The sequence below is a fragment of the Poecilia mexicana genome, unplaced genomic scaffold, assembly GCF_051168715.1.
Source record: "Poecilia mexicana isolate PSO_F unplaced genomic scaffold, ASM5116871v1 scaffold_5, whole genome shotgun sequence".
Lineage (NCBI taxonomy): Eukaryota > Metazoa > Chordata > Actinopteri > Cyprinodontiformes > Poeciliidae > Poecilia > Poecilia mexicana.
Window position 1 is genome coordinate 4,901,757 of NW_028263374.1, and position 19,452 is coordinate 4,921,208.

General features: G+C 43.0%; 1 protein-coding gene across 1 annotated transcript; it reads left to right on the top strand.

Annotated features, from left to right (window-relative positions):
• Positions 1–1,293: 1,293 nt before the first annotated feature.
• hcfc1a (host cell factor C1a) lies at positions 1,294–19,418 on the top strand. The gene is made up of 28 exons (XM_014970496.2): positions 1,294–1,444; positions 2,587–2,787; positions 3,303–3,451; positions 3,588–3,748; positions 3,852–4,060; positions 4,590–4,674; positions 4,771–4,877; positions 4,961–5,140; positions 5,219–5,461; positions 5,547–5,695; positions 5,794–5,976; positions 6,922–7,143; positions 7,475–7,579; positions 7,722–7,938; positions 8,772–8,908; positions 9,013–9,160; positions 9,757–9,977; positions 10,106–11,018; positions 12,407–12,555; positions 12,685–12,819; positions 12,930–13,137; positions 14,220–14,495; positions 14,892–14,998; positions 15,091–15,225; positions 15,297–15,482; positions 15,574–15,871; positions 17,160–17,223; positions 17,308–19,418. The coding sequence occupies exons 2-28, from the start codon at positions 2,592–2,594 to the stop codon at positions 17,345–17,347; spliced, it is 5,223 nt and encodes a 1,740-aa protein (XP_014825982.2). The 5' UTR covers positions 1,294–1,444; positions 2,587–2,591; the 3' UTR covers positions 17,348–19,418.
• Positions 19,419–19,452: the final 34 nt, after the last annotated feature.

Here is a 19,452-nt window from a genome sequence, read left to right on the forward strand (position 1 = left end):
CATTATATTTAATATTAGCTCAAGTAATTAAAAAAATAAATAAATTTAGTACTGAAATATATATATTAACCCGTATTAAACAAAGCCTGTTTAATACGTGTTTAAAAGTTGTAATTTTCTATAGATATTTGCATCTCATCAACAAGCCGTGCCATAGCGCATACTTTAATTCAGGGTGTCAAACTCATTCCTGTTTTGGGCCAAATCAAGATCATGAAAGCTCTTTAAGGGCTGTTTGTGCCAGAATGTATTGATAAAACCAGTTCACAAACTGTTAATATATGAATGAATTCCTAAAATGAAATATTATTGAACATCTTTTCAGTCCCTCCAGGTTTCCGTGATTCTTTTTGTGATTTTTTGCAATAAAAAACAAAGTGCTTGTGACACTAATTTGGAAATATTTGTAATATTTGCACTAATATCTATGACAGTAAGTGTGACTTTTTATTACAGACTGTATAGATTATGGACTATAATCTGACATCAGTTAAAGGCTAAGGCAGCTGTTTAGTACAAGTAAGAATGTTTTTGACAATTTTTGAGAAAAACCTGCAATGAACTCCCAATTATTAGTGCAAAAAAGTGAGAGGAATTTGTTGATTTTGCGTGGATTTCCACAATAACTCTTAAGGAGCTGGAGGAACTGATTGATATAATTTTGGCAGTAAACAGATAAAAACAACATTGATTTTATTGATAACTTAATGTTTAAGCACACTTAGTGTTTAGTCTAGAATACAGAGGGCCACATAAAAAGCTACGGCAGGCCGGATTTGGCCCACGGGCCTTGAGTTTGACACATGTGCTCTAATTTATTATTCCTGGATACGTTTCCGTGGTGCAGTGAATCAGTGGAGGGCGCACTAACGGTAGGCTATACGTGGGCGTGTCAACATTAAAATTTGAGAGCGGTAATTTAGTAAACTCGCTCGTATTCACTATTGTTTCTCATGTATGAGGTTTACCAAGGGGATTTTGACACTAATAAACTCCACACTGCCCACGATGGGAAAATAAAAAAAAGGGTTTCAGTACGGATGTCGCCATCTTTAGTAAGGGACAATAACCCTACAGTTGTAACAGAACTTGCTATCATTTGCTCAAACTCTTTAAGTGTTTAAATAACAAAGTCTAAGAGAGTTCCTAGAAACGGGAGCAAAATATAAGCGTACAGAAATCCCTCTCCTAACGTATAATACGTATAATAAATAAGGGTATATTTGTTAGAATGTGAAATGCTTATCGAGCGAGTTTTTGTCGCCATGTTTACTTTGGGTGACGCTAGCTCGCTTCCATTTTCCTCCGCCTCTGGTTGTCAAGAAGATGGCAGCTTCCAGGCAGGCATGAGAGGAAATACTTCTTCACAAATCGAATGAATTTGGATTATTGCCTCAAGATAAGAGCACATACTAGTGTTTTTGCATCTACTGCATCAGATTAAGTGAGTAAGACTGATAAATTTTTGCGCCTTTTCCGGCTTTGTTGTGTTTTGTTGTGGCAAAGCGCCCGGCCATTTTTCTTGAGGGAGCCGCTGAAGTAGGCCGACTGTCGAAAAGATGGCTGCTTCCAGAGACGGCGTGAAACATAATAACACTGTGTTTGTGCTGTTAGACTAGATTTAGCTAGGTTTTGAGAGTGTTACCGCAACTATATTTTTACTGGGTATGTAATGCATATGAGTTTTGGTGAAAGTTGCGTCGAATTTAATTGTGACTCTTGGCGACGCTTTGACAGATGCTAGCCGCAAAGCTAACCCTGCTAGCATTGCTAAATTAGGTTGAGCAGCTAGCGGCAAAGCAACGAAGCAATGGCTAACAGTCAGTTTGAATGCTACACCCATAGCATGTATATCTTTGTTTATTTGAGCAAATCCCTTACAGGCAGTTGAGAACTTACCTTTTCTGACTAATATGTATCATTCTTTAATGTCGTGGCGTCTTCTTTTCAATAATAACTGCGTTAAAGCCGTTGTAAAAATGCTAATTTGTCTAGCTACAATATGGCGACTCCCAGAGAGGCATGAAAATAGCCAACTGCTGCTAACGATAAAAAATTGAATTAAATACTTATTGCCGCTGTGTATTGTTCTGTTTGTTTAGCCGGTTTTCAATAAGTGAGTTTAGTTTTGCTTGTTTCGCGTTTCTGTGGTTGTGCACCGTGTTAGTTTACATATATTTTGCTTGTTAATTCGCTTCCGCCATTTTTCAGTCGAGTAGCAGAGTTAGCGGCGGCTGTTTGTTTGCAAGATGGCTGCTTCCATAAATTGATATCAATGGCTGCAAATAACTTTGTGTAAAGGGGTTATGCATTTCTGGAGAAATCTGAAGCATCGAGTCTACATCGGGGAATATAAGTAAGGAATGTCTGAAAACATTTTGCACTTGTTTTTGGTTTTGAGTTAATCCGAGGCGAAGCTAACCGCTAACTATTTAGCGCTCCAGCTGCTTTGACCGCAACAACAGTCGCGTGTGGTTCGGTACTGTGCATTCATATACGGCCGATGCGTTTATGGGATTGTTGTTATGAAAATGGTGCAATAGCTGCAAGCCGTTGAAGTACGTGTTTTATTTTTCTTTGCTGCAGAAGTCATGTCTGCCCCTGGTTCCGCGGTGTCTGGGACCACTCCGTCGGTTCTGCAGCCGCGATGGAAGCGGGTCCTCGGATGGTCCGGTCCGGTCCCTCGGCCCAGGCACGGACACAGAGCTGTGGCTATAAAGGAACTGATGGTTGTTTTTGGAGGTGGAAACGAAGGAATTGTTGATGAATTACATGTATACAACACAGGTAAGTTTCGGCTTGCATGTTGAAATTCGCCTACTAGTTTCTGCAGCAGGTGTAAAGTTTAGTTTATTTCACCAGTAATGATATTCACAGCAGTTTCACACAACTTTTGCTTGGAACCTTGAAGTTTAATTCAAATTTGGGATGTGTAAAGTTGAGTTGTGAGCAGGCCTCACCAGGCCAAACAAACCCTTGTTTGAATAATATGGTGTCCCTCTGCTGGAGAAGACGGGTTATTGCACATTCAAAAAAGGCGGGCTAAAATAAAATGGATGATGCTGGTTGGTTTAGGCACATCCTGTGTCCCACTTTCCTGTTCATAAAACTGAGATAAATAAATTTAGCCGTTACTGTTGGTGTGTATGTGCTGACATCCCTAAAGCCTGATTAGAGTTTACATTCCAATCCTATTTAGGGTCTTACTTACAGTGTGTGTGTGTGTGTGTGTTATATTTATATGTATGTGAATGTATATATAGATTTATGAAACTGAAAAAAAAAAATCTGTTTAATTTCAGCGACAAACCAGTGGTTTATCCCAGCAGTCCGTGGTGATATCCCTCCAGGTTGTGCTGCATATGGTTTTGTATGTGATGGAACACGGTTGCTGGTTTTTGGTGGGATGGTGGAATATGGGAAATACAGCAATGATCTCTATGAACTACAGGTAATCCCTCTTTTTAAAAAAAAAAAAAATCCAAAACATGTGGTCTCAGAAAAAGAAAATAAGTTATGTTTTATAACTTATGTTTTTAATTTAATGTAAAAGAACAATCATGGTAAAACCACGATTTTTGTAACAGGCCAGCAGATGGGAATGGAAAAAACTGAAAGCCAAAAATCCAAAAAATGGCCCGCCGCCTTGTCCTCGACTCGGTCACAGCTTTTCGCTCGTTGGCAACAAATGCTACTTGTTTGGTGGACTGGCCAATGATAGTGAAGACCCCAAAAACAACATTCCCCGGTAAGGAAGCGTTGCGTTAGAAGCATCCACAATCTACTGACACAGGAGTCTATTTTAGCCAACTAAATTACCTTTTGAATATCTGCCTTTTTTCTCCCCCCAGATACCTAAATGATTTGTACACACTTGAGCTTCGTCCTGGTTCTAGCGTGGTCGGGTGGGATATTCCAATCACATATGGCGTCCTGCCTCCTCCTCGCGAGAGTCACACCGCTGTGGTGTACACAGAAAAGACGACCAGGAAGTCACGCTTGATAATCTATGGAGGAATGAGCGGTTGTCGTCTTGGAGATCTGTGGACTCTTGACATAGGTAGGTGTCTGCCAAATAATTTAATAAACAAAAAAAAAATGCTTCTGGTCAAGTCGACAGGTTTACCCACTGTTTCGTACCTGCTCAAAGTCACTTTATTGGTTTTTACTTTCATTACATACCTGCAAATAAAATGTTTTGTTCCCCATCAGTTTTATATTTCTAATTTTTCAAATTTATATTGCATCCAATTTCCATTTATTTTGTTTCTGGTCTCTGTTTGGATCTGTTAACATTTTCATTTGAGCTGCGAGTCCCCAATTTAGTCTAAAATAACTGTTCCCTCCTGTAACTATATAATTCACTGAGCTGAAAAACCACATTTTGTTATACAGTACAGAATTATGTAGAATTATCTGTTGGAGATGCATAACCTTTAGGTACAAATTGATACAGGACTTGTAAAAACTAGTCAGCAGTCGATGTACATTTCTGAGTGAGTGAGATGACCCAGTCAGCACTCAACTTTGACTGTAAACAGGTTGCAATATTTACTTAAATTCATTTAATTTTTATTTTCTGTTGCCAGATACCCTGACTTGGAACAAACCTTCAGTAGGTGGTACGGCACCTCTTCCACGAAGTCTTCACTCTGCCACCACAATCACAAACAAGTATGAAGGCCACATCTGTTCTCCTTAAAACGTAGAACGTTACATTTTTGCTAATAGAACTGTGTCTCACACCGGTTGGATTTTCTCACTTTGCAGGATGTACGTTTTTGGCGGATGGGTTCCTTTGGTAATGGATGACGTCAAAGTGGCCACACACGAGAAAGAATGGAAATGCACAAACACACTCGCTTGCCTAAATCTCGGTTTGTCTCCCTACGTAACATTTCCCACTGTAAAGCGGTTGAGTTGAAGTTGTTTCAGTGCTGAAGGTGTTGTGTCTCTGCAGACTCCATGTGTTGGGAAACAGTGTTGATGGATACCCTGGAGGACAACATCCCCAGGGCCCGTGCCGGCCACTGTGCTGTGGCCATCAATTCCAGACTGTATGTCTGGAGCGGCCGTGACGGTTACCGGAAAGCGTGGAACAACCAAGTGTGCTGTAAAGACCTTTGGTACCTGGAAACAGGTGAGGATGTTGTAACAAATTATTTGTGGCTTGCCTGGAAAGTTGGTAGACATCTTACTATTGCTGTTCGTCCTGCAGAGCGGCCCCACGCTCCCGCCAGGGTCCAGTTAGTCCGTGCCAACACAAACTCTCTGGAGGTGAGCTGGGGTGCAGTCTCCACCGCCGACACGTACCTGCTGCAGCTGCAGAAGTATGACATCCCCGCGACCCCGGCGGCAGCCTCGCCAGCCACGAGCGCAACGCCTTCACAACCCATCAACTCTCCAAAGAGCCCTGCACCAGCCGCTGCAGCACCCTCCGCGCAGAGTTTACAACAGACAGGTGACCAGCGCTCAGCTTGCAATGTAAAGAAACTGCTGGGTAACAAAAAATGAAGTCTCACTCCATGCCTTCTGCTGGTTCACAGCTGTTTTAAAGGTTGCAGCTCAACAGGCTGCCACAGGCGCTTCTGTTGTCACAGTTCGCCCGAGCCAGCCGGGGAAATCCCCCGTCACCGTGACGTCCCTTCCTCCAGGTGTTCGAATGGTAGTGCCTACCCAAACCACCCAAGGATCAGTACGAGCCATTTCACACTCAAACTTCCTGATTTAAGTGTATTAACATCTTAAAACCTTAATATATTTAGCATTATAACAAAATTCTTCTGTTTTCAGCCAATTGGAAGTAGCCCTCAGATGAGTGGCATGGCAGCTTTAGCTGCTGCAGCTGCAGCCACACAGAAGATCCCACCCGCTTCTGGAGGCACCGTTCTCAATGTTCCCGCAGGTGCCACCATCCTCAAAACAGTGGCTGTCTCCCCAGGCACCACCACAGTGAAAGTGGCTTCTCCTGTAATGGTAAACCTCTCAATAAATACCCTCGTTCAGAACATCAAAACGGCTTAGCTTTTGTTGATAATTATCTTAGTGCAAGTTTTGAAGTGATGTTCTCTTAGAAGAACATAAATAATGAGTGTTTTTAGCTCGCTTCACACTGCACACAGTCACAAATCACATTGGACTTTTTACTATTTACTTATATATTTAGTATCATGTATGAATTTTCTCTATCACTTTTGAGTCTATTTGTCCTACCAGTGTGCTTTGAAATTGACCCTCTGGAACATATAAAGTTATTTGAATTGAATTATCTGCTGTAGATAATTGATTTAGTATAAATCCAAGTTAGTTGTACAACTTGTGCCGCATCAAAAACCCTCCGGTCTCAAAATGTCATAATTTATGCAAACACTGTTTTATGAACCCTTTAAGCTATTGTTAAGTTTTCATTTGGCTTTTTTTTTTATTTATTTATTTACTTTTTTTTTTTTACATAAAATTATTGATTATTGGCTATTTAATACACCTGCGATAATGTACCTTTGTGGAGGAGCAGAACATGGAAAGTGTTTTGCTGTCAAGAAAATTGTCTTTATGTTTAAAAGAAAAGAGGAATGATTTTATTTCACTTTGCCTTTTTTATCAGATGACTGATCACTGGAAACATATTCCATTCTCAGTATGTTTGACTCTGAAAGATCATTAGATGCGCACCATTTCCTGCCTCTATTTTTTTGTGTAAATAAGTAAATGGTACATTTACAAGGAAACAAGAGTTCCCTCATATTGTTCTAACTGCTAAATGTAAACAATTTGAAGGTTCATAAAGTACTGTTTGCATAAACTGCTGTACTTTTTCATACCAAATCAAAAACTGACCTTTTTCTTGGCCTTTTCTGGATTAGCTTTAAGCTTTCTTCAAAAGTCCCAAACTGTCGCTTAAAGGTAATTTTGTTTTCATAGGTCAGTAACCCAGCCACCCGCATGTTGAAGACGGCCGCGGCCCAGGTGGGCACGGCAACCGCGTCCTCTCCCACCACCACCAGACCGATCATCACTGTGCACAAGTCCGGGGCTGTCACAGTGGCTCAGCAGGCCCAGGTGGTCACCACTGTGGTGGGAGGAGTCACCAAGACCATCACCCTGGTCAAGAGTCCGCTCACCATGGGCAGCAGCGGTACTTTGGTAAGAAACCGTGTATTTTACCACATTATCTTCTGGGGTTTAAATCTACAAAGCACCCTCTGGTGCTCTCTCATGCATGCTGTAAATGGTCTTCTTCCACACTTTGTGTCACAAGACTGTGACAACGTGAAATTTGTCATGTGGTGGGGGGGACTGTTGGACAGCTCGACTAAGAAAACAGGGAGTGTAATGTTATTTGTTTGCATGACTGTCAGTTTAAAGCAGTAAGTCAGAGCCGCGGGTTCAGTAGACCGCCTTGCCCCTGACCTCCCTGTGCTGTCCGATGCTTTCTAGTGACTCATGAACTTGAGTCTCTCTCCTATGTCGGCAGATCTCCAACCTTGGCAAGATGATGTCTGTGGTGCAAACCAAGCCAGTGCAGACATCAGCTGTCACAGGCCAGGCTTCCACTAACCCTCTCACACAGATCATACAGGTCAGCTATCTGCATGAGTGCAGAAAACAACAAACAAAAAAAAATGTAGAGAAAAAAACAACTAGAGATAGCTTAAAACTGCTGAGTCAGACACCTAGTCTTCTTCTCTAAGCAGTCGTTGAACGTGTGCTTTTCTTCTCAGACAAAGGGTCCCCTCCCAGCCGGCACCATCCTGAAACTGGTGACTTCTGCAGACGGCAAGCCCACAACAATCATCACAACGTCCCAGGCTGGAGGCACAGGAAACAAACCCACAATCCTCAACATAAGTGGCGTCTCACCTACTACTACCAAGCAGGGTACCACCATCATTAAGACCATCCCCATGTCGGCCATCATGACCCAGCCTGGAGCCACAGGTCTGAACTCATCTGATTGATTTTACAATCTACAGTAAACTAGTAGCCGGGTGGTGGGAAGAAGAATGTTTTTACGGCTGGATGACATGGCTGAAAAATATATCGCAATCTAAGTGTTCATATCAGTTGATATTGATAATTATTAATTGGTTTTATTGTAATACTGCCAAACTGGTGAGGTGACATTTCCTACTTTATCCCCATTTTCACTTTATTTATAAGAAGTTATGAGGGACGGTTACATGTTTACTCAACAGGTTGTTGCTAGGTAACCAAAGAGTGAGTGAGTTAGTTGATGTCGCCCATGTTGCTTAGCTTGCTGTGTGAGGTTGACCTGCTAAACCAGGGGTGACTTTGTCCAAAGTTGGTCCTCGAGGGCCGGCATCCTGCATGTTTTAGTTCTCTCCCTGGTGGTAGTAACAACTTTTTCAGCTTGTCAGTGTTCCTCTTAGGCCTTCTAATGAGCCATAATTTGATCCAGGTGCGTTAAACCAGGGAGAGAACTAAAACATGCAGGATGCCGGCCCTCGAGGACCGACTTTGGGCACCACTGTGCTAAAGTCTTTCCTGTGCCTACATCCCCCAGAATGCTGAGCGGTTCTTGATCAGAGTTCAGTGAATATTCTATATATTGAATATATATATATATATATATATATATATATATATATATATATATATATATATATATATATATATATATATATATATATATATATATCGTCATTGATTTATTGTCCAGCCCTTGACCCTGAATGTATCTTAAGCTGTAGGAAATGCTATTTGCTGCTATAAATTATTGTCTAAAGCTCAAATGTGTGTTATCTATGCAGGTGTGACGAGCAGTGCAGGCATGAAAACACCAATAACGATCCTTACCACCAAGGTAATGACCACTGGAACGCCTGGTAAAATTATTACTGCCGTGCCCAAACTGTCCACTGCAGCTGGACAGCAAGGACTGACGCAGGTAAGCTGGCTTTTCTCAACTGCTTTTTGTCTCTGTTGTTTTTTTTGTTTTGTTTTTTAAACAAAATATTTTTCAAAGATGAGCTCAAATGTTTCTTTTTGTAGGTGGTATTAAAGGGCGCTCCAGGACAGCCGGGCACTATTCTGCGTACATTGCCCATGAGCACAGTAGGCGGTGTTCGTCTCGTTACACCAGTGACGGTCTCCTCTGTTAAGCCCACTGTTACCACGCTGGTTGTCAAGGGAACTACTGGTAAGGAGGCGCATGTCTTTCGTAACCACTGAGTTGTTGTTGGGTTACAAAAGAATGTTTAACAAGATATTTTTATGGTTTTATGCTTGGTTTTCCCCCAGTGTTTTATAAGCCTGGCGGGCCACCAGGCTTTACTTGTGCCCCCACCAGGCTAAGCATTTCTTATTTAAGTCTTTTTAAAATGTTTGCATTTCTTAAGACTTTATAGTTGGTGTTCAAGTATTAATCTCCCAATATTTAAATAATGCATAATAATAAGTGATATTTTAAAAGTTCCTGTCAGCTTTAAACATTTTTTAACTCAAAAACACGACAGGCTGGTGGATGAATGACTGCCCTAGAACCAACCACTAGACTTAGCAAGTTTTCTGGGGGAAACCTTGGATAGTGATGAAGAAGCTGTACAGATTTGTGGCTTGTTTTAACTGAGGAAGACAATCTACGAAGATAGGGTGGATGTTTTTTCCAGTGTTGAAATGGCAATATATATGAAAATAATATTGGTAAATATCGGCTCAAAGTTTTATATCAGTGCATCCCCAGTTTAAAGGAACCTCTGAACATCCCTTTAATCTCTCCACCTGTGCTTCCTGTAGGAGTCACCACTCTTGGCACCGTCACTGGGACGGTGTCCACAAGCTTGGTAGGAGCCACGGCCGACAGCTCCAGTCCCTCCCTGGTGACGCCGATCACCACGCTGGCGAACATCGCTACTCTGTCCAGCCAGGTGATCAACCAAGCCGCCATCACGGTCTCGGCTGCTCAGACCAGTCTGACTTCTTCTTCGACTCTGCCCTCCTCGACAGTGACGGTGCAGGTGAGACTCCTGTGTCCCACGTTTCTAATAGCTTTTTAAAACTTGCAATGAAAAATACTCTTGCAGCAAAGTTTGAGCTGGAAATGATGCAATACTTGCATGTAATGATGATATTGGTTTTGCCTCAGAACCAGCCCACCCAGGTTACCTTGATCACAACCCCCAGCGGTGTTGAAGCCCAGCCAGTCCAGGATCTTCCTGTGTCCATTCTGGCTTCTCCGACCTCTGAACAGCCCAGTTCCACTGAGGCCGGCGCAACTGGAGATGGTTCTGGTACCGTCACCTTGGTCTGCTCCAACCCGCCCTGCGAGACGCACGAGACGGGAACCACCAACACCGCCACCACTTCTTCCGCTACAATCGGAGCCGGACAGGTCTGCTCAAACCCGCCTTGCGAGACGCATGAGACGGGAACCACCAATACGGCAACGACTTCCTCCGCTACAATCGGAGCCGGACAGGTCTGCTCAAACCCGCCTTGCGAGACGCACGAGACGGGAACCACCAACACGGCCACCACTTCCTCCGCTACAATCGGGGCCGGACAGGTCTGCTCCAACCCGCCCTGCGAGACGCACGAGACGGGAACCACCAACACGGCCACGACGGCGTCTTCAAACATGTCCACATTACGTGTGTGCTCCAACCCGCCCTGCGAGACCCACGAAACGGGGACGACAAACACGGCCACCACGGCGACCTCTAACATGGGAGGGGCCCAGCAGGTGTGTTCAAATCCCCCCTGCGAGACCCATGTGACGGGCACCACCAACACAGCAACGCAAGCTTCCTCCAGCATGAACGCCGGCGAGACGGGCACCGTGCAGAGCGCCCACTCAAATCCACCCAGCGAAACCCACGAATCAGGGACCAGCGACACTCCGTCCGCATCCACCTCCAGCGTAGGGGAGGACCAGAGCAGCACAGCAACGGGCCAGATCCAGAGGGTCTGCTCCAACCCGCCGTATGAAACACACGAGACTGGGACCACCAACACCGCCACCACTGCTACCTGCAGCATGGAGACCGGTGAAGGCACAGGTATGTCAAAGCTAGCGTTAAGTAAACAGAGAAACTAAATGTGCTGGGTTTTGTTTTGATTTTTACCGAAATAGAAACTGTTGTATTTATATCTGATTTGCTACATCACATGTTGAATTGACCATTTTGTGGTGGCAGGACTTTTGAATCCTGTGTGTTTTGATGCTTTCATTGCTTTCTGAGACTTACAAACTGTAGCCTGTAGTTGAAGCTACAGCTAACTAGCTGCTAGCATATCCTTGCTAGCTAGCTAACTTTTTTGCATCTATCATGGATAAATGCAAATTTATCAGAAGTTGGCTGGATTAAGTTTGTACATTTCTGTAGGGATGCAGGTCTTAAACTCCAGTCTTAATGGTCTTAAAAAGTCAGAAATTTGAGTTGTTGAAACCTGCAGAAACCCTGGAATACATGCAGAATGAAATACAGAACCATTTCACTTATTTAGGGTGTTGTAGATAACCTAGAATTCAGGTTCAAATGGACATATGTTCTGTGCTTTGGGTCAGGGTTGGGTGGGTGTTTGAATGAAATGAAGTTGCTAAAATGTGTTTTAAAGGAGATCTTTAAAAACCTGATCTGCCAGTTCCCATTGTGACTGACTGTTGTTAGCCAGATATTTGCAGACGTGACCTGGTGGGTGTGTCAGCCCTTTCTCACAGTGGCCTATTTTCAATTTTAAATGTATTGTCTTTCAATGCTTCTTCAAACACAACAGTTGCTGATTTCTGAAACATTGCTGGTCTAAATTATTCCAGATGCCTTTAAAGCAGGGAAGGAGCTTTTCACCAACTTCACAAAATCAAAAGCCACTTTCAGCTTCTGCATTTTAGCAGTGAAGTGAGAATATTTTGTACTAAAATGTTTAGTGTTGGAAAAACTTAAGGGAAAAAAAAATAAATTTTAATCTAAAAAGTGTGACATTCTGAAAGTTAAAATATTGGAACCCAGGGTTAATGTGTAGGTTCATCAAACCGTAACTAGAATAGATGTTTGACGGAAGAAAGTCAGTCTGATCAGATGAGTTTTAATGAAGCTACTTTGTGAATAGGGAGGTTTCTGTAGCCAGTAATCTTCCAGCTATTTGCCTGTAACCTCACTGCACTAACTCGTTTGACTTCGGCCTTCTCATTAGCAAAGTAGCTCTATGTTGCTTATTTTCCCCTGGCAAAACTCCTTGATGTTTGTAGATGATAAATACAAGCACATGCTGCCTGGTAACTGAGCCTTTCAGATCAGAGCATTAACAAGCTTTGTGGAAACTCGTAAACTGTCCCACATTTATTTTCACTCTTCACACAGCAAATTCACTGTTTCCCACATCTTCTGGTTAAACACAATTGATGTTTGAGTTGCATAAGTAAAGTGTTATTTTTCACTCTTTTCAGCCACCCAGCAGACAGAGGAAGGAGCAGAAGGAACAAGCACCACAGAGGAAGCTGCTACCACTGCAGCTACTAGTGTAGCTACAACCACCCAAGGCAGAGCCATCACCACGGTCACTCAGTCCACACCGGCCCCTGGGCCCTCAGTACCGGTAAGGGAACGACTCACTTCTCTAAATTAGCAGCTTATTTTAACAGTCTGCTGTGTGACATCTGCAATTATGTATTTAAAAACTGCAGGGCTGAGTGTTTTTAAAAAAAAAACTTTTGTTTCCCTCCAGTCAATTTCCTCAATCACAGAAGGAGTAAGCACCGCAGCCAGCAGCACGGAGGAGCCGATGCAGACTGAAGAACCTGCATCAGCAGAAGCTGCACCTGCAGAGGAGCCTGCTGCAGCCATGGAGACACAAGCAGAAGTACGTAAAGCACATTATGCAGATAGTCAGCGGCAGCCTGGTTAAATTTATTATCACAGCTAAATTTTTTTTTTTTTTTTTTTTTTTTTTTTACGAATTTGTTCTTCCAGGGAGAAGCAGCAGCTGCAACGGCCTTGAACCTGCCCTCTGAGCTGATGTCTGAGGCCCAGGGGACCACGCTGATGGTGACGGGGCTGTCAGACGAAGAGCTGGCTGTGACCGCCGCCGCTGAGGCTGCTGCCCAGGCTGCAGCCACAGAGGAGGCCCAGGCTCTCGCCATCCAGGCTGTCCTGCAGGCAGCGCAGCAGGCTGTAATGAGTGAGTACACGCCGTCCCCTCAACGGCCATTTTAGGTATGCAGGGGCCACGGTAGGGATTACAGACTGCATCATAATTATTAATAGCTTAATACACACAGGTATTATGAGCCTGGCGGGCCACCAGGCTAAGTGGTGTTTGTTTATTTTAAATAGGGTTTTTTATACACCACTCACAGTGACAGTGACAACAGATTAAGCTAGGTTAGTAGCTGACTCATTGAACTGGTGCGAGGTGTACGCACAGATTGCACCGTCTCTGCACCTTTCCATTGGCCTCACACAATTATTTCCAAGTAACAATGCCTGCACACACACCTCCAAAGTTTTGTAGCTTTTAATATTCTTTAACTTGGACTTCCCTAGCACCCTTACTACCAGGCGTGGCAGATTTTCTTGAGGAAACCTCAGCACATGTCAAACTCAAGACCCAGGACCAAATCCAGCCAAAGATTTATGATTTTTTAACTTCTCAACTCCAGGCGCCAAATTACATCCATTTCAGTTTTTTTGCAATTTTGCGATCACAGAAATTCACTCAAAATTAACAGATCAATGATTTTTTTTTTTTTTTTTGCCCTAATGGATAATTAGTGGAACATTGAGTTTATCTCAATTTCTCTGCAAAAAAAGTGTTGTGATTGCTAACGCCCACCTGAGGGTGGCAGTATTTCTTCTCCTATATCTGCTGCCTCAGCCTCAGTTGATATCAAGTCGTATTCCGTGACATGGAGAGTAGCAAAGTTATATATATTGCAAACCTCTTTTCAAATCTTTTTAAATTAGTTTAATCTGTGACTTGCATTGCAAAAAAATAATAATTAATGAAAGCAATTGCAAAACCCTATAGGAACTGATCAATATGAAAATATGTTCCAATATTATTTAGCTTTAAGAAGAACTTATCAAATGCAAAGATGGCTATTAATGTTGTGATAGTTTGGTAATTGGTTTTATCAATACGTTCTGCCACAACCGACCCTTGAGGTCATCCATGATCTTGATGTGGGCCAAAATAAAAATGATCTCAACAGCCCTGGCTTCAGGCTGCTTGGCTATAAATATTACGTAATGTGTTTCCAGATGAAGGCGACGGTTCTGGGGAAAGCCAGCAGCCCACCAACATCCCCATCATGCTGACCCAGCAGGAGCTGGCCGCACTGGTTCAGCAGCAGCAGCAGCTACAGGAAGCTCAGGCCGCTGCGCAGCAGGCCTCTGTGGACACCAGCATGCCTACCGAGGGCCTCGCCCCCGCCGACAGCCTCAACGACCCTTCAGTCGAAAGCAATGGACACAACGAAATGGCTGCCTCGGTCACCAGCGCCGTGGCGTCCCTTCTACCACGCACCACTGCTGAGAGTAAGTCTTTCTACATCCTGTAGTCTTTGTGTATCTAAAATGAAGGCCTTAAAATGTTTTAAATTCACTACAAAAAATATAAGTTGGCCTTTAATACATTAATCACAGCACTATTTTATTTTGTCTTGTGTATGTGGTCTATTTTTGACATGGATCTTTACTGTCAGGCAAACGTTTGATCAGATATTGTCATTGTGCTCTTTCTCGCTCTGAGAGCTACTGCTAACTAGCCACTAACTAGTTTGTAGCACTACAAATGTATAAAATAGACCATTTTCTTTTGTGCATTTCTGTTGTGATACAGATCTTAAGTTTCATTCATAATGACCTTAAAAAGTTTTAAATTTGAGCCGTTACTGTATTTGTCTAATTTTTGTTGCTCTTTCCACGACCCAGCTCTGGCTCCATCAAGTACGTTTGCACCGTCTATATCAGTAGCAAGTCCGGCCAAGCTGCAGGCGGCAGCCACTCTCGCAGAGGTGGCCAACGGCATCGAGGGAGAGGTGAGGCTTGAGCGACGCCTGATGGACCAGCTTTGAGGGAGCAAGAAGAAAAAGTTTCAACGGATTTTGTTTTGATTTTGTGATTTATTCAGAAACAAGCCCCTCAGCCCGTTCCAGTGAAGCCTGTTGTTAAAAAGGAGAACCAGTGGTTTGACGTCGGGATCGTAAAAGTGACGAATATGGTCGTCACTCACTTCTATGTGCCAGGAGACGATTCTCAAGGAGATGTAAGTGCGACAGGAATGATGCGCCGTTAACCGAGACTCTTCCTCTAATGTTGTGTTGTTCCTCTGGGTAGGACGACTCCGGCGCCGTACCGGACTACAGTCAGATGAAGAAGATGGAGCTGCAGCCCGGCACGGCGTACAAGTTCCGCGTGGCAGGAATCAACGCCTGCGGGCGTGGAACGTTCTCTGAGATTTCTGCTTTCAAGACCTGCCTACCCGGATTCCCAGGAGCCCCATGTGCCATCAAAATCAGCAAGGTAAGCATTTCGTTGCTACCTGTAAAGCTGAATGTAACCTCCTGCCGAAGCCGCTAAGTAGCAAGCCTTATATAATCCCTGTCACCCGCAGAGCCCAGATGGCGCCCACCTGACCTGGGAGCCGCCTTCGGTCACGTCAGGGAAAATCATCGAGTACTCGGTGTACCTGGCCATCCAGAGCAGCCAGACGGCTGAGGCCAAGGCCTCCACCCCGGCCCAGCTAGCCTTCATGCGAGTGTACTGTGGACCCAACCCCTCGTGCTTGGTGCAGTCGTCCAGCCTCTCAAACGCTCACATCGACTACACGACTAAACCAGCCATCATCTTCCGCATCGCCGCCCGCAATGAGAAGGGTTACGGTCCCGCCACTCAAGTTCGATGGCTACAAGGTAAGAATGGAGAATTATCAACTTATTGGGCTTTTTCCATCTAACTAGGGCTGAAGCTGACTCTGTAAAAGACGCAGCTCTGTCGCGTTATCACAAAAGTATCGTCCGGTTGAAGTTTGACCTTTTCTTCTGTTTTATTCTATGGTTTTTGTGAAGGATCAGAGAACAATTTAATTACACAAATCAAGTTATAAGTAGTTTCCCTACAAACACACATGCTAAGCTAACCAGCCTAATTCACATAAAAATCCTCAAATTTTAATTACAACTCACCTGATTTGTATGGACATTAGTTAAAAAAGAAAAAAATCTTAGGGGCCCTCAAAAAAAAAAAAAAAATGCAGGCCCTGGGCTACTTCCTATTGAGAGTGCTTTTCTGTCCCAGCCAGCAACAGTAGAAACTATATTTGCACTTTGGCTTAAAACTACCCAATAATTTAAAGAAAGACACATTTTGAGAGCCAGAAGGTTTATTTATGGATTCTGTTGTAGTTCTGAAGTTGCAGTGCAGCTCTGAGTATTGATGATATATCAATGCAAATCAATTTTCACTGGTGGTGGTGGGGGGGGGATTCAGTGCACAGAGCGCTGATTAGGCTCCTTTATAGGAGGGCACATCATATTAGCACAGCACGCCCAAGGCATTGCTGCCCAAAAATATGCCTGAAATGGACGAAGGGAGGCCCCTAAAAACTGAACTTGTCTAGTCAAGTTAAACAAATAGAAAGCAATAAAACTAAAAAGGCTGAATTCGTGTCTGTTGGTTTGTAGACCAATAAAATTATTTGGCCTGTTTATCAGCAACCTGGCACTGATAAACAGGTGCTATGTCAGCTCTGACTCTATGCCACACCGGAGGGAAAAACCCTTCACAGGAGCTGGAGGCGGGTTACAGACAACAACCACCAGCAATTCAACTTACTCTGAGTGCTGCGTTTAGAAGTTGGTTTTGTTTCTAATGTAACGGAAACACAGCTTTAACTTTAACTACCTGTAGTTCATGAATATCAGGTGCTAAGATTGGGGAAAGAACTAGATTTGCCTTAACCCTTAATTAGTTTCATGCAGTTTTGAGTTAATAACTGCATTTTTGCATGAGAGAAGCAAACCGATTTGCGTGACTGTTCATTTCACTCATTCATTGTAAAATGGATGTACAGAGAAAGTGATGAAAGTGATAGTCACACTGGACACAAATGGCTAATGCTACACAGTCGCTTCAGTTTAGCATGACTAAAGGAGCCAAACTAGCAGATGAAATCTAACCAATATTTGTTGTAATCCACAGAATCCGGTAAAGATGCCACCTCTGCAAAACCTGCCCCCAAAAGACCCGGCACCTCTCCCGATACGTAAGTATCTTCTCTCCTACCCACTTCAGGTTGAACGCTCTCAGCAATTCATGCGACTCATTCTGGTTTTGTGTCCCTCCACAGCAAGACTACTGGTCCAAAGAAAGCAAGGACGGACCAGTGAGGTTGCCCGGAGTCCCCTCCCAGTCTTTGTTTTGTTTTTTCCACTGTCCTTTTTATCAGGAAGACTGACCTTCACTCGTCCTCTTCCTTCTCATCTCCTCCACCCCCCGTCTCAGATCAAAATGGTGGCAGAAGCCCAGATGAAAGTCAATCTGAGACACGTTTCTGTAGATAAACCCCCTTACTCCTCCTCCTCCTCGTTCAGTTGGTCGTAATATTTTTAGAGCAATTCAAACCTAGAAGCACATTCTCTTTTTTCAGCTACATCCCCTTCCTTCGTTTTAACATCTATTTTTGCTTCTTCTTTTTTTTCTCTCCAAGTAGTTGAACATTATAGAAACATTTACACCTTTTCACAAACTGGGAGCCAGGCTGAGCGCTATGTTACCTAATTTTTTTTTTTTTTTTTTTCTGTGTTTTGTGAATTCTGGGGGGTGTAGAAAGAGACTACATAAAATGTTGTACAGTGTTTGGAAAAAAATGGCTGTGGAGGCATTTAGTTTAGACAAAAGGAAAAAATCGGTATGGAAACAAATAAAGCACTTGTCCTCCACAAACGAGGACATCTTTTCTTTTTCTTTTTTTGGCTCCAAAACAATTTGCTTCATAGAGAACCAAGTCTGTACAGTCATCGTACTGGACTCCAGTCTCCTGGTAAATATCATCACTGTGCGCTTTTTATCCCCCCCCCCAACCCCACCCCGAGATATGAGTGGTGGTGACTGGCACGTTGGACGAAGGAAAAAGGAAAAAAAAAAAAAAAAAGAGAACGGCAAAGGAAGAGATTTGTAGAGAAAGAATGACGGACTTTGCTAGGACAGAGACTGGCAGCACACACACACACACGTTTCAAGAAAAACTTCCAAAAAAAAAAAAAAAAAAAAAAACAGAAAAAAAAAACCTTTTCCCAAAAAATTAGCAATGTCGCAGAAAAAAAATCTCTTGTGTAGTTTATTTTTGTATTTTTAAGCTTCTTTTTCCTCCTGTGTGTATGTGTAATTGTGTGCATTTTAAGAGAAAATTTTTTTTTTTTTTTTAAACTGTTCAATCCCCTCCTTCCCCCCCCCCCTCTCTTGTAGTTTGTGTTCGTGGGAAGATGGCTGGCTGTGTTCAGGTTGCCACTATATTTTTAAAAACCATTCAGGTGGTTCGTGTTGTTCCTGTTGACGGACGACGATGAAAGACGAGACTTTTGTATTTGTTCCAAGTAGAACCGCAGAGGTTGTAGGACTGAAGGGAACCTTGAAGTGGACCCAGAGAGAGGAGTTATTTTATTATTTTTTTTTTTTTTTAAACTTTGTTTACTCTTGATGCTTGTGTTGCTTTGTTTGCCAAACACAAATTTTTCCGGGTTGGAAGGGAGGGGGAGAAGAAAAGAAAGGAAAAAAAAAAAAATCGGTGTCTTTCCCAACTTTTCCTCCCGATGCTCGGTCGGTTGTTGATTCTTCTGCTCATGAATCTTTAATTTTGTAGAATGGCTACATATATTCTGTAGACCCATCCCCCTCCCAGCCCGCGACACCTCTATTAATGTCTGTGAATCAACTGAATAAATTTAAATTTGTTTTTTCCCTTCTCTAAGGCTCTGTATTTCAGACCACAGATGGTGTGCTAAGCTACCTGTTTTTTTTTTTTTTTTTGTCTTTGAATGGGAAGGCCGCCGGAGTGTTACTCACTTGTAAATTAGTTCGTTCATAGAGGAGGAATAAAACAAACAAAACACACACACAGAAAAAAAAACAACAAAACACACATCTTGGCCTTTTATATAATTACCTGTAACAAACTGTTTTTACATGTTGGCTCATCTCTTGATCGCCTTTTGTGTCTTTACTTATAAAAGAAGCAAATATATAAATATATATATAAATATATATAGTCTCCCTGATTGAACTTTTTTTTTTTTTTTTTTTTTTGCCGCTGATTCACTGTAGGGAGTGTGAAATCCTACTAGGTCCATCAGTCCAAACGTGTACAGGGAGGAGTTATCTGGCTGGGGGCGTGAGTGGAGATCTTCTGTGTAAAAGGGCAGATCCAGTTCGTGACGGTAATTTAAAAAAATTAAACAAAAAGGCCCAGAACGTCAAAGGCCTCTCCGCTTGCCGC

Bases quoted from the DNA above. Each gene is read 5' to 3' on its own strand.
- hcfc1a (XM_014970496.2), top strand. From the start codon at position 2,592: ATGTCTGCCCCTGGTTCCGCGGTGTCTGGGACCACTCCGTCGGTTCTG. The intron at 4,675-4,770 runs GTATGAAGGCCA...CTCACTTTGCAG, and splicing joins GCCACCACAATCACAAACAA to GATGTACGTTTTTGGCGGAT. The intron at 9,161-9,756 runs GTAAGGAGGCGC...TGCTTCCTGTAG, and splicing joins GGTTGTCAAGGGAACTACTG to GAGTCACCACTCTTGGCACC.